The sequence below is a fragment of the Limulus polyphemus genome, unplaced genomic scaffold (genome assembly GCF_000517525.1).
Source record: "Limulus polyphemus unplaced genomic scaffold, Limulus_polyphemus-2.1.2 Scaffold9520, whole genome shotgun sequence".
NCBI classification, from domain to species: domain Eukaryota; kingdom Metazoa; phylum Arthropoda; class Merostomata; order Xiphosura; family Limulidae; genus Limulus; species Limulus polyphemus.
The window spans coordinates 1-13,856 of NW_013675130.1; the positions used below are offsets into that span (position 1 = coordinate 1).

The 13,856-nt window shown below is 35.8% G+C and overlaps 1 protein-coding gene and 1 long non-coding RNA gene across 2 annotated transcripts in view; both read left to right on the top strand.

Annotated features, from left to right (window-relative positions):
• Nucleotides 1-6,898: 6,898 nt before the first annotated feature.
• Nucleotides 6,899-13,856, top strand: part of LOC111083440 — a 12,339-nt gene continuing 5,381 nt past the window's right edge. Inside the window, exons 1-2 of the long non-coding RNA XR_002609036.1 lie at nucleotides 6,899-6,981; nucleotides 7,782-7,784. This is a non-coding gene — a long non-coding RNA (uncharacterized LOC111083440). The remainder of the gene's footprint in view (nucleotides 6,982-7,781; nucleotides 7,785-13,856) is intronic.
• LOC106475963 (leucine-rich repeat-containing protein 24-like) lies at nucleotides 8,258-11,059 on the top strand. Its single transcript, XM_013936638.2, has one exon. The coding sequence runs from the start codon at nucleotides 8,413-8,415 to the stop codon at nucleotides 10,441-10,443; it is 2,031 nt and encodes a 676-aa protein (XP_013792092.1). The 5' UTR covers nucleotides 8,258-8,412; the 3' UTR covers nucleotides 10,444-11,059.

Below are 13,856 nucleotides of genomic sequence, written 5' to 3' on the forward strand. Positions count from 1 at the left end.
ACGGTTTTCTGCTAACAATCTACTTAAAATAATTATAGTAAAATAATCCAATAAGGTGTTCTACTAACAACCTACTCAAAATAAATGTGGTAAAATACTGAAAACCTAAACAAACCACAAAGTGCTTTGCTTACATTTAATTAATTTAGACAGTAAAACTTGAAATCAAGTCTCCTCATACCAATCCAACTATTATTTAAACTTGTCATTGTATCTAGATAATCAAGAATAATCGTATAAATTTCAGTAGAGACTGACAATGAAGAAGTTGGTAGAAGAAGACAAAAGGACTGACCTGATGAAGTAATATATATATATATATTCAATGATTGATGAAAGATTTCTACCGGTTTATGGATGAATAAATATATTACAAACTTAGGTGTAGGTCTAGGCCTAATTAAGAAACTGTACGGATGTGTGTAGCTATAAGCCTAATGTTAATATAATTTCCTTCGAACGTTATTCTATACTACAGCAACTGAAAGCCTAGTACATAGTCGGTACTTATTAATAACATAGTTTTATTTACGAATTGGTATGTATACAAACATTTTTACAATCAATATGTTTTTGTAGTTTATTTATGTCGCTAATGAATGAAAACTTTTCTTCACAAAGCACATGTAACCAAATTGTAAAAGCTCAAATGACATTTTAGTCCTAGATGGATTTACTTCCTTAATAAAATGTTTATTTAGTTTCTTCACAAATCGACCTATGTTTCTGGTTTCCGCTACTACTTCCGGGAAATAATATTCGCGTTTACATAAAAATTGGACTTCATCACAAATCATTTGAGCTGTAAAATTGATAAATAGTGTGTATACCACTTTTAACAATATAAAAAATAATAAGCACATTACAAACTGTGTTGTTTTTATTCCTGCTTTACCAAGACACGAAACTTTTAACAAGGAAATGTGCCATAAAACGGAAAGCTTCCTTTCTCTCTCTTTTAACCGGTTCAAAGCGTTTCCGTTAACCAAAAAACCACTGATTGGATGATAAATGATCTTATGGTGTCTATTAAACTTCTACATGCCAGCGCTTGTAATGCTAGCTTGCTTGCTTCAGTGCCATTTTAAGCAAATAACGTCTAACGCCATTTTAGTCTTCCGATTCGAATACGGTGAAAAAAGTCATATTTCTAGCGTGCAGGATCAACGATGCGAGGTATCCACGCTTCATGAACCGTGATATTGGCCTAGCGACGAGTAGGCCTAGTCACGATGAGTTCCACTAATTTACAAACCCCTACAAGAGACCCGATGTTATAAAAAAAATAAAACTCCTAATCGATTTCACTTAAATCATCAGAAAGATGTTTAAACAGAAATTATCTCAACAAAAAAAAATGTTGAGTTTACTTATTTTATTTAATATCTTAGTTGTTCTCTAAATATACAATAGAGGACGCTAAAAGAAAAGTAAATCACGTAATAAATTGTATTTGTTTGGTTGTTAAGCAAGAAGCTACATAATGAGCTATGCTCACGACAGGTATCGAAACCCGGTTTTTAGTGTTTGTAACCCTTTAGACTTACCGCTGAGCCACTGGGAGCTATTCGTGTTTGGTACTTCCAGTGTTTCGAAACTTCTTTAGTGTATTTATGGAGAGATTTTGAAACTTAGTAATTCAAATCAACAACACTAGAAGGAAAGAATTATATTTTAATAGATAAAATACTTCCCATGATGTGTTTCATGTAGTTAGATGACGTACTAAAGAAAACTGAAAATATTCAACACAGTTTCCATACTGTAGTAAAAATAGATAACTTGTTTTTCACTTATAATACAAGTATAAAATTCATTTGATTGATTAAATTTAAAAAGCTTGATTGGTTTTATGAATACAAGCCCTGAATTAGTTAAAAACATTTTTATACAGTAAATAAATATACCTGTCTGTATGTATGTAAGCGTGAATATCTAACCGAAACAACTGATCCTCGAAACCCAAAGAAAACTTCGCAGATAAAACCAGAGCACAAACTACAGAGTAATAACAGATCGGTGTAGGTATCAGATATCCCTGACACCAGGACACACGTACTGAAACTGACCTGTAAAATTTTTAGCCCAGTTTTATTTATGTTTCCTCTCTGTAAAAACGCCTATTGTTCGATCATTGTATACGCATAACGTTTCATTTGATCAGCGTTTATGTGTATTCAGTTTTTGTTAGAAGCGTACTCGCTGATTTATACAAATAAGTGGTCTTACCTGACGTAACCTCACTCTCGTTAATAAACGTCTCAAATATCTCCGAGCAAATGTTAAAAAAAGGAAAACATTTTCTCTTTTCCCTGATTGACAGCTTTTTCTTCAACCTTATATTAGTTTGTTTTTTCATACTAGGGGTTTATAGGCTAAGCAGAATGGACAATCGAAGAGCGCGGGGATATCTCCAACGGACATTTAATTAGTGTTGTCCCTCATTTTGAGCTCAATTTCCGCGCCGAGAGTCTCCTGTATACATCTTCACAGTATTCGCATATGTAAAGTACAGCTGGTGCCGCATGTCCGCCTTCCAGCAACACAGCTTAGCTCCAATACTCTTATAATGAGATTCGCTGTCGTTGTGGGAAGTCGATAAGGTCCGCATTTGAAACAAGAACTATTTCCACACAGGAGGGATTTTGTTTTTCTTATTACACACACAAGTAAGGTTTGTTATCCTTCCATCTAAAGTAAAGCCACAGATGAACACCAGGCGGAGATTGCTTTACGTCGTATTCTCCGACTCTCATATTCTTTTTTTCTCGAGGAAATATTTCGTCCCTATTGTAATGATTACATAAAACTAATAATGTCATTGATACTCAGTCTCCACCACAAAACTAATAATGTCATTGATACTCGGTCTCCACCACAAAACTAATAATGTCATTGACACTCGGTCTCCACCACAAAACTAATAATGCCATTGATACTCGGTCTCCACCACAAAAACTAATAATGTCATTAATACTCAGTCTCCACCACAAAACTAATAATGTCATTGATACTCAATCTCCACCTCAAAACTAATAATGTCATTGATACTCAGTCTTCACCACAAAACTAATAATGTCATTGATACTCAATCTCCACCACAAAACTAATAATGTCATTGATACTCAGTCTCCACCACAAAACTAATAATGTCATTGATACTCAGTCTCCACCACAAAACTAATAAGGTCATTGATACTCAGTCTCCACTTAAATGAATTGTTTCCTTTTATCCCTTCAGTTTATTAATTAATCCTTCTAAAAAACGTTAATTATTGATTTATTTTCTCTTTAACGCGAATCAGTGGAGATCGAATTGACGAACAAACGGTAGAATGTACCACTTTTCAAACAATCGGCTTTTTGGACATCTCTTGACGACACTGTAGGATATTACTGAAGCTGGTTTCTATACATAATAGCTTGCACGTGTTTTGAACACCAACAAATCTTCTGAATCTACATTTATTTCCTGACGAAGTTGTTAAAAAAGACCAGAATGACTGTATACTTCAAGTCTCAGTCTTGACGTATCGTGCTGTTTGTTGATTTTCTATTTCACTGCTAAATATATTTACAATATATTTAGTTGTCCAAACACACCTACTCTTGTGAATGACTTCAAAACCACGAGCAAAATGCACGAGTTTTTCTTCCGTTCAATGGGTTGTTGTTCTTGTTATTTTAGCTACAGAGAGGCTATCTACGCTCTGTCCACCGCGGGAAACCGAACTCGGGAATTTAGCTTTGTAAATGAACTAGCGGTAAAAGAGCGACGACAGCCACTAAGAACCGTATACTAGCTGTCTTTCTTCTAGTCTGTACTTGTTTATGTCTGTGTGAACTTCCGAAACAATTCTATATTAACATTTACAACCCAACAATTGCCTTTAAGAGACAGTAAAGACCTTTTTTATTTTCTCTCTAGTTACTTCGTCATGGCCAGGTAGTTCTGAGGATCGCAGGTTCGAATCCCCGCCCCACCAAACATGCTCGCTCTTTCAGCCATGAGGGCATTATAATGTGACGGTCAATCCCACTATTCGTTGATAAAAGAGTAGCCCAACAGTTGGCGGTGGGTGGTGATGACTAGCTGCCTTCCCTCTAGTCTTTCACTGATAAATTAGGGACGGATAGCGCAGATAGCCCTCGTGTATCTTTGGGCGAAATTCAAACTAAAATAAACTCTAGTTACATATTTTTCCTAATAATTCGGTACTTTTGGCTTTGTTTTATCAATATTTTTTGAGGTTAGCTAACTTAATCATATTAGAGACCACACACACATATTACCTGAGATTCGTTTGTTTCGGTCGGTAAGATATCTCTAACACATTTTGCATACTTTTCATTCATTCTTCTGATTTAGTGTGTTCTTATCTCACAATAGAGCAAGTGTTGTAAACCATATTCTGCTGCTTTACAGCTAAAAGTAGCTTAGGCTTATCTTCGAAACACGCTCGTCAATCGAGTGTTCAACATTAAAAAGACTGTTCCTAAATAACAAATGACAAATTATTGTAAACGTACAAAACTAAAAGTAAAAACTGTAACACTAAAATCCAAATTGGTTAGATTTGAATAGTTTATTACACTTCCGGAAAGTCGTGTTAAACAGTAAAGTAAAAACTACTTAGATTTGAACAGTTTATTACACTTCCGGAAAGTCGTGATGTAACAGTAAAGTAAAAACTGCTTAGATTTGAATAGTTTATTACACTTCCGGAGAGTGGTGTTGTAACAGTACAGTAAAAACTGCTTAGATTTGAACAGTTTATTACACTTCCGGAAAGTCGTGTTGTAACAGTAAAGTAAAAACTGCTTAGATTTGAACAGTTTATTACACTTCCGGAGAGTGGTGTTGTAACAGTAAAGTAAAAACTACTTAGATTTGAACAGTTTATTACACTTCCGGAAAGTCGTGATGTAACAGTGCAGTAAAAACTGCTTAGATTTGAACAGTTTATTACACTTCCGGAGAGTGGTGTTGTAACAGTGCAGTAAAAACTGCTTAGATTTGAATAGTTTATTACACTTCCGGAGAGTGGTATTGTAACAGTGCAGTAAAAACTGCTTAGATTTGAACAGTTTATTACACTTCCGGAAAGTCGTGATGTAACAGTGCAGTAAAAACTGCTTAGATTTGAATAGTTTATTACACTTCCGGAAAGTCGTATTGTAATGGTGAAGTTTAAACTGATTAGTATTAATAATTTTACAGTTTATTGTTTGTTTGTTTTAAATTTCGCGCAAAGCTACACGAGGGCTTTCTGCGCTAGCCGTCCCTAATTTAGAGGGAAGGCAGCTAATCATCACCACCCACCGCCAACTCATGGGCAACTCTTTTACCAACGAATAGTGGGATTGACCGTCACATTATAAAGCCCCCACGGCTGAAAGGGCGTGCATGTTTGGTGGGATGGGGATTCGAACCCGCGACCCTCAGATTGCGAGTCGAGCGCCCCCTAACCACCTGGCCATGCCAGGATACAGTTTATTAACACATAAGATATTTTATATTTATAAGAAATTTGACAAAGGTAAATATAGTTGTTGAAATGCTGCTATAATCTATATATATATATAATAAAGTAAAGGTGTGACGATACAGCGATACGATTGTATCGATACATCGTCCAATACGATATGATTTATGGATCTTCACCAAACTTGGCAAGCTTTCAGTAAACATTATAAGTCTGTTGTACAGGAAAAAAATCATAATTTCTAGTGAAGTATTTTTGTTAAAAATTAATGATTCAATAAAGATGAGTATTGAGTACTACACGTTGTCTTCATTTTTATAAATAAAAAACATTACATGCAAAGTAACATAACAAAATAGATAGACTGACATTAACTTCTATATATTTAACTTCTCTTGCCAGCTGCCACTTAACTGATCAAACCTGAGAATTTGAAAAAGGTACTGTAAAGTGTGAAGTACTTAAATAAGACAACGTTAGTAATATAGATAATAAATTACAAACAAAACTGTCAAACTTTGTAACAAACCGTTGGTAAAACTTCTGTATCTAGATACGTATCGTATCGACTAATATGATGAGATATGCACACGAAATGTGTTTGTTTGCACCCTAACTCCTCTGAGTCTGTTGAGCTAAGGGGGTCAAAATTTTACTTGACCCTATTTCTACGTTGTAAAGCCTGTTAATTAATTACAATCTCAAACAATCTTGGCAGGTTGACGCTTTAGACAATGTTAAATATTCGAAAGGGATTCAAGGTCAAAGTATGAAAGTTGCTGGATTGTTTCTCAAACAACCATGCTTTTCTCATGGTAAGTGAGATGTAGGGTATTCAAGGGTGGGATCAGGTCAGTGAGATGTAGGGTGTTCAAGGGTGGGATCAGGCCAGTGAGATGTAGGGTGTTCAAGGGTGGTATCAGGTTAATGAGATGTAGAGTGTTCAAGGGTGGAATCAGGTCAATGAGATGTAGAGTGTTCAAGGGTGGGATCAGGTCAGTGAGATGTAGAGTGTTCAAGGGTGGGATGAGGTCAATGAGATGTAGGGTGTTCAAGGGTGGGATCAGGTCAATGAGATGTAGTGTTCAAGGATGGGATCAGGTCAATGAGATGTAGGGTGTTCAAGGGTGGAATCAGGTCAATGAAATGTAGGGTGTTCAAGAATGGGATCAGGTCAGTGAGATGTAGTGTGTTCAAGGGTGGGATCAGGTCAATCAGATGTAGAGTGTTCAAGGATGGGATCAGGTCAGTGAGATGTAGGGTGTTCAAGGATGGGATCAGGTCAGTGAGATGTAGTGTGTTCAAGGATGGGATCACCTCAACATTTTTATTTGTTGGTAAGCAAACTGAAAATGTTGTTTATGAAGAAGCTTTGTTATAATTTTACAATTTTAAGATAGTTTACGTTCAAGTTTGAAATATATGATTGCTGTTAAACTTACATTGTTTTAATTAAGTTTAGACATTCCCCGTCAGTTAACGGGTATTTGAGCTTGTAAGAAATAAAGTTTAGTCACTAGGTTTTACAAACAATGATGATTTTTTTTTCAACTATGAATCATATTAGTAAATAGTAACATAAGCATATGTTTAAAAGGATCATAAATAAGGTTGAAGTGAATACTGAAAGTTATTCTTTGTTTCATTAGATATTTGATAAATTATGAAATATTCAATAATTAGAAGGCAAAAATACAGAGAATTTTAGTTTCGAAAAATAAAATAAAAACTTGAAAGTTGTGAATAGTAATCTGATCATAATCGTTTAAAGGGTAATCAAAGGAAAGGTTTTGATTTTTAGAAACAAGTTTATTTTTCAGCACCATGAAGAGTTCACAAACTTTATTTTTTTTTTCTATTTTGCGAAATTAGCAAGTTTTAAACGCATGGCTGGAAAAGGGAAAAAATATACTTTTTAAAAGTTCATATATCCGGTAAACAGATACACGAATAGTATTGTCACGCTGATACCTCACGAGCTCTATCATATAAGAAAAACAAATTGTCGTAAGACTGATGTTTCACGAGCTATACCTTTTAAAAATTGTACAAACAGTAAAGTAAGACTGATGCTTCACGACTTCTATCATATAATCAAGTACAGGGTGTCCGAAACGTCTGGAACCATCTGTGATTTGCCGCTTTCCATAATTTCAGATACGTGACTGATTATGGCGCTGTCAAAGCACGAGAAGGTTGAGTTAATCCTGCTGTTGAACAAAACAGAAATATTTGTTCCTTTCATTTTGGAATCCCAGATTTGCCTGAATACAGATTGACAAACAATGGGAACAGTTAGTCTCAGACAAGGTTGAAGTGTTTGTGACTTACATCTCAAAATATAAATACAGGCATAATCTATGACATGGAGAATGTATACATAGAAGCGTTGGTTTAGGCGATGTGTTATATTGTTATTGTATTTGGTCTTGCGAATCAATTGTACCGTTATCAGTGGTTTGACTTTTACATTTTTATTACCTACTTTGAGTTTTTGTTTATATATATTATTTATTTGCAGATGTCGGTATTATGCTAAAAAAAAGTTATAAACAGGTATCAGTAATAGCTGTCCACAAATTTTGACGAAGCACATTACACGTGATCATTCATATTTCTGTTTGAGTAGATATTAAGAACTTGTTAAGTTTTTGTCAGCTCTTGTTTTGCTCACGTTTCTGCTATTCTGTACATCTCGTAGATTATAATTTAGACATAAGATTTTACACATTATGACACTGTCTTACGTGTGTTATTTTTGTTATAGGTGAGAACAGTGCAAGGACCACAGCTCATCCGTCCGTCTGCAGAAGCTTGTTTTTCAACAGAACAAATGTGGACACGAGCACCATACCCACTGAAGAGATTTACACGTGATCTCATGTCTTGACGACGTTCTTTGCACGTGCATTTTTAGCCACTTGCGATGGTTTCTTCTGGCAGTCGTCGAACCGTTCGATTGTCGACAGCGTTATGTGTTTTCTGGCGAATTCTGGTGGTGACCAGTACCTTTAGTTGTCACCCGAAATGTAACTGTATCTGGCGGAATGGGAAACAGACAGCCGAGTGTCGTGGAGTGGGTTTCAATGCAGTACCTTCAGAGCTCGACAGTGGCGTTCAGGTTCTGAATATTTCTAGAAACAAGCTCCGCATTTTGCACCGTGACTCATTCCTTCAGGTGGGTTTGGTCAACCTGCAAAAGATTTTCTTGGCAAATTGTGGCATAGATCAGGTTAATGAATACGCTTTCAATCGACTTACTAATCTCGTGGAGCTCGACCTTAGTTACAATAGACTGACCATTGTCCCTTCTGGTAGTTTCATTCATGTCCCAAGACTTCGAGAGCTCAGACTCAATGGTAATCCTTTGTCGACACTCTCTAACTTCGCTTTTTCTTCGGCCAAATCACTAACGAATCTAGAATTAATAAACTGCCACATTCACACCATAACTGTAAAAGCTTTTGATGGCCTAGAAAATCTTGAAAAATTAAAACTCAACGACAACAACCTGGAGACCGTATCAGGTAAAGCCATGATCCCTTTGAAATCTTTACACAGTATTTCTTTGTATGACAACCCCTGGAAGTGTGATTGTGAGCTTCGTACATTTCGACAATGGTTGGACGAAAACAACATACCTTACATTTCCCCCACATGTAATCAGCCTTCACATGTCAAAGAACAGACGTGGGATTTGATTAGCATTGACAGCTTCTCTTGCCCTCCACAGTTTCTTAATACATCTAATGTGGTCAGTGTGTACGAAGGTGACAATGTTACCTTAGAATGTAGAGTCAAAGGAGACCCAAGTCCTTCTGTGAAGTGGATTTGGCGACAAAGGACTATAGCCAACTTTTCAGAAGGAATTTCATCTCAGCAAACGTTTATAGTCAGTGAATCAGGACAGAGGGAGAAACTTTCTCGTCTTAAAATTACTTTTGTTCAGGATCCAAATGCAGGAGCTTATTCTTGCATTGCTAAGAATCTCGCAGGAACACAAACGAAAAACTTCACGGTCACAGTCTCAAGGCATCCTGTTACTGAAGTCAAAGTAACTAACAGAGAAAAACCGCAGGAGGTAAAGGAGAAAAGCTCTCCTGCAGAAAGTGGAGAGGCTTTAAACAGAGGAACCACAACAGGAATGATAACCGGGATTGTCATTGGCGCTTTTTTGGTGTTACTAATATTTGCCATGTTGCTTTGGATATTACATAAAAGACGACGAAAATCAAATACTCATACGCGTGAAGATACTACTCACAAAATTGGAAACTCTGTCTGTGCACTAGAAAATAAGGAACCACAAGAAGGGGTAAATTTAAATCTTCTTGGAGCCAATCCGATAGATAGACCTTCGAGGCTAGGTGTGTACAAGGGACTACCTACTTCCGAACTGGATCCATACGATCCTTTAGAGGAAGTTATGGCTCCTCACGTGTGGGTAGTAAACGATCACAAACCATCTCCTAATCCAACGTGGGAGAGTTCTCCGAAGACAGACTCTGCTTTATCACTCCCTCCCCAGATTGAAAAGCGGCCGACTGCCCGCAGTCCCATTCCCGTCCCCATACCTGCTCCACCAAACGACCTTCACTCGCGTCTGCAAAGTGAACTAGCCGATACTTTACGTCGGAAAAGTGAGCGGAAACCATGCGAAAGAGAGCGTGGGGATGGAAGCTCCGAGTTGGAAACCACCGACTTTGAGAATACTCCAAAACAATCTCAACTACGAGACAAAGAAAACCAAAAGCAGAACCCGGATAATGGCGTACCTTTATCTCCTCTACACTTGGAAGGAAATACACCTGATTTGTTATCTCATCCCAGCCAAGTAGCAGGATTTATCCCAGTCTATGAAAACCCGTCTGCTTACTTCCGGCCGAATGATGATGTCACTTCAGACAGCAAAGGAAACAAGTTGTCTGAAGAAGGAGAGGACGGCACCGAGGTCTGAAACAACGGAAACCTCGTGATTTTTGCTTACGTGCCTCTACTTGGTGAAGAGACGGAACATGGAAAAAATTTCGTTCCAGTGATCCGGTGGCGTAGTGCTAGTGCTAACACTTGGTGACAACAGCTCAACACCGGATGGTTGAAAGGACACACAAACACGTTTTCAACACTGAGCACTTGACAGGTGTGGGTATCTTCCTCATATGTTCAGTCACTTTATTCGTCGTTACCATGTGACCTCTTCCGATGTTTCCTTTTCCCTTTTGTGTCTAAAAAAAGTAATTTCTATATAACAAAATAAGTTTAACTATCACGTATACGAACTGAATTAAAATACAGATATATATGTGTTTATGTGTAAATACACGTCAGAAATTGTTGTTTTGTTTCTAAACCAGATAGGCTTACATCAGTCTATATATCAATGTGACATTGCTGTACTCGGAGAACAATGGTCAGTTGCCACGAATCTGTACAACGTTTTGTCAAACCACGTGTTAATTTTATGTACAGTTTTTCAGGTCTTTCGCCAAATCTCACGTGCTAAAATTATTATGTTTTGTAACAAAGAACCTAACAACGGATATAAAATAAGTAAATAAAAGCTTTAACGTTGCTTTACTCGTCTAAACTGTCTAAGCTGTTTTTATTTTGTGAAAAAAAAAAGTAATAATCATATTGTTGAAGCTTATGTTTTGAATGAACTACCCGGCTTTTTTTTTCTTTCAGCTAACACTACGATTTCCATGAAGTATATAACAAATAACACTTTTTTTTCAGATACTTCCAGCTTATCACGTAAAAAAAACATAAGTAAAGTACGAATTGGTCGTCCAACAAGCACGTGATTTTACATGAATTTTGAAACATTTTGTTTAAAGAATTGAGTTAACAATTAACAATACAGTGTTAATTTATTTTTTAAAACATATTTTAATATTTCGTTACTTGAAGCATGAACTGGTAAACTGTGGGAAGTTTTTCTGTATGGTGGAACAAAATTCTAAACTTACATGAAAGTACTCTAGAGTAGGGGGGCTTACATGTGCCAACGGAAGTGAGAGAGTTAAAAACAGCAAATTAGCTTAAAGCGATAGGATCATAAAGTCTGTAAATCGGCCAAATTTCAGTGTGAAGTTAGATATTAGTTATCAACGTTGTGCGACAGTTAACAAGTTATTTTGTATTTATTAATTTGAGGATGTTTTAAAAGGTGTATTCTGATTTTGTGAGTCGTACTTTGTTCTGGTTTTCTTCTAATAATTGTCTTTATTTCAAATAAATTTTTTAACACATATTTCCAATTCTAAACTTAAGGATTTAACGACAAACAGTTTTCGTTGTTTGTTTGAATTGTAATAAACTTCTCTTTCCGGGTTAATGTCAAAAGCAGCAGGAGGAGTCCTTAAAAACAATGTCCATACCAGTAGGAAAAGTCCTTAAAAACAATGTCCATACCAGTAGGAAAAGTCCTTAAAAAACAATGTCCATACCAGTAGGAAAAGTCCTTAAGAAACAATGTACATACCAGTAGGAAAAGTCCTTAAGCAACAATGTACATAGCAATAGGACGAGTCCTTAAGCAACAATGTACATAGCAGTAGGACGAGTCCTTAAGAAACAATGTCGCCGTGAAGTAGATGAGTGTAAGATACTCCAATTTCAATCTGCCAATACCAAGGCTAAACTCTCGGTGTGTTTGACCTGAATTACAAAACAAACATCATCATCAACTAAGAGTCACCTCTATTAAACGTAACTGCACCCGATACAGTCAGGAGATTCTTATAGCTATTTATCTTAGTTCCGTTCAGCTTATGTTTCTCTGAGGCCATAATGCTGACTACAGTTTAGAATTCAGCCACTAAAGTCAAAGGTATCATCAGAAAGTGAATATCTTCGTCGTTGTAATCATGAGAGAAAATGGGGCTTTGTTGTTGTTGTTACCGTGTTATCACTGTCAAATAAAGAGCTTTGTCTGTCTGAAGACATCTAGGAAGTTCTGGTTTACGATAAACTCTGCCAAGGCTTTGATTAATATGTTCACCTCATTTTATTACATGATAACGACGAACAAAGTGAGGCCTACGTGAGGAGCATTTTCTCTTTGCACAGACGAAAAGTGCCTTCTTAATGATAAAACACACTACTTCCATGCGCTGTTCTATTTCAAAATTAAAAGTTCAGCAATGTACTTCTAAAACTGTGCAAAAAAAAAACAACATAAATTGAGTAAAAACGTAACTATGTGATCTAATACTTTATTTGAAATATCCTACTTCTTAAAAAAATCTTTATTTATGTGCCAAAAATATTCGTTAAATCACAAATGTCAAGCAAGAATACTTAAATTTGTAGCTAGAACAAACGTCACGCTCGGAATTCTGGTCATATCAATGAAATAATTGTAAATTTAAAGGTTACCTCTTGTATATCAGCAGTATATATGTTTTAAAGTGGCAGTATTATAAGTATCAACGTTTTAAAGTGGCAGTATTATAAGTATCAACGTTTTAAAGTGGCAGTATTATAAGTATTAACGTACTTATCATACTGCCACTTTAAAACGTTGATACTTATAATACTGCCACTTTAAAAAATACTTCCACTTTAAAACGTTGATACTTATCATACTGCCACTTTAAAACGTTGATACTTATCATACTTCCACTTTAAAACGTTGATACTTATAATACTGCCACTTTAAAACGTTGATACTTATAATACTGTCACTTTAAAACGTTGATACTTATACTACCACTTTAAAACGTTGATACTGCCTCTTTAAAACGTTGATACTTATAATACTGCCTCTTTAAAACGTTGATACTTATCATACTGCCTACTTTAAAACGTTGATACTTATAATACTGCCTCTTTAAAACGTTGATACTTATAATACTGCCTCTTTAAAACGTTGATACTTATAATACTGCCTCTTTAAAACGTTGATACTTATACCACTTTAAAACGTTGATACTTATAATACTGCCTCTTTAAAACGTTGATACTTATAATACTGCCTCTTTAAAACGTTGATACTTATCATACTGCCTCTTTAAAACGTTGATACTTATAGTACTGCCTCTTTAAAACGTTGATACTTATAATACTGCCACTTTAAAACGTTGATACTTATCATACTGCCACTTTAAAACGTTGATACTTATAAAAAACGTTGAGACGTATGATACTATCACTTTAAAACGTTGATACTTATCATACTGCCACTTTAAAACGTTGATACTTATAATACTGCCACTTTAAAACGTTGATACTTATAATACTACCACTTTAAAACGTTGATACTTATAATACTGCCACTTTAAAACGTTGATACTTATAATACTACCACTTTAAAACGTTGATACAAAGTGGCAGTATTATAAGTATCAACGTTTTAAAGTGGTAGTA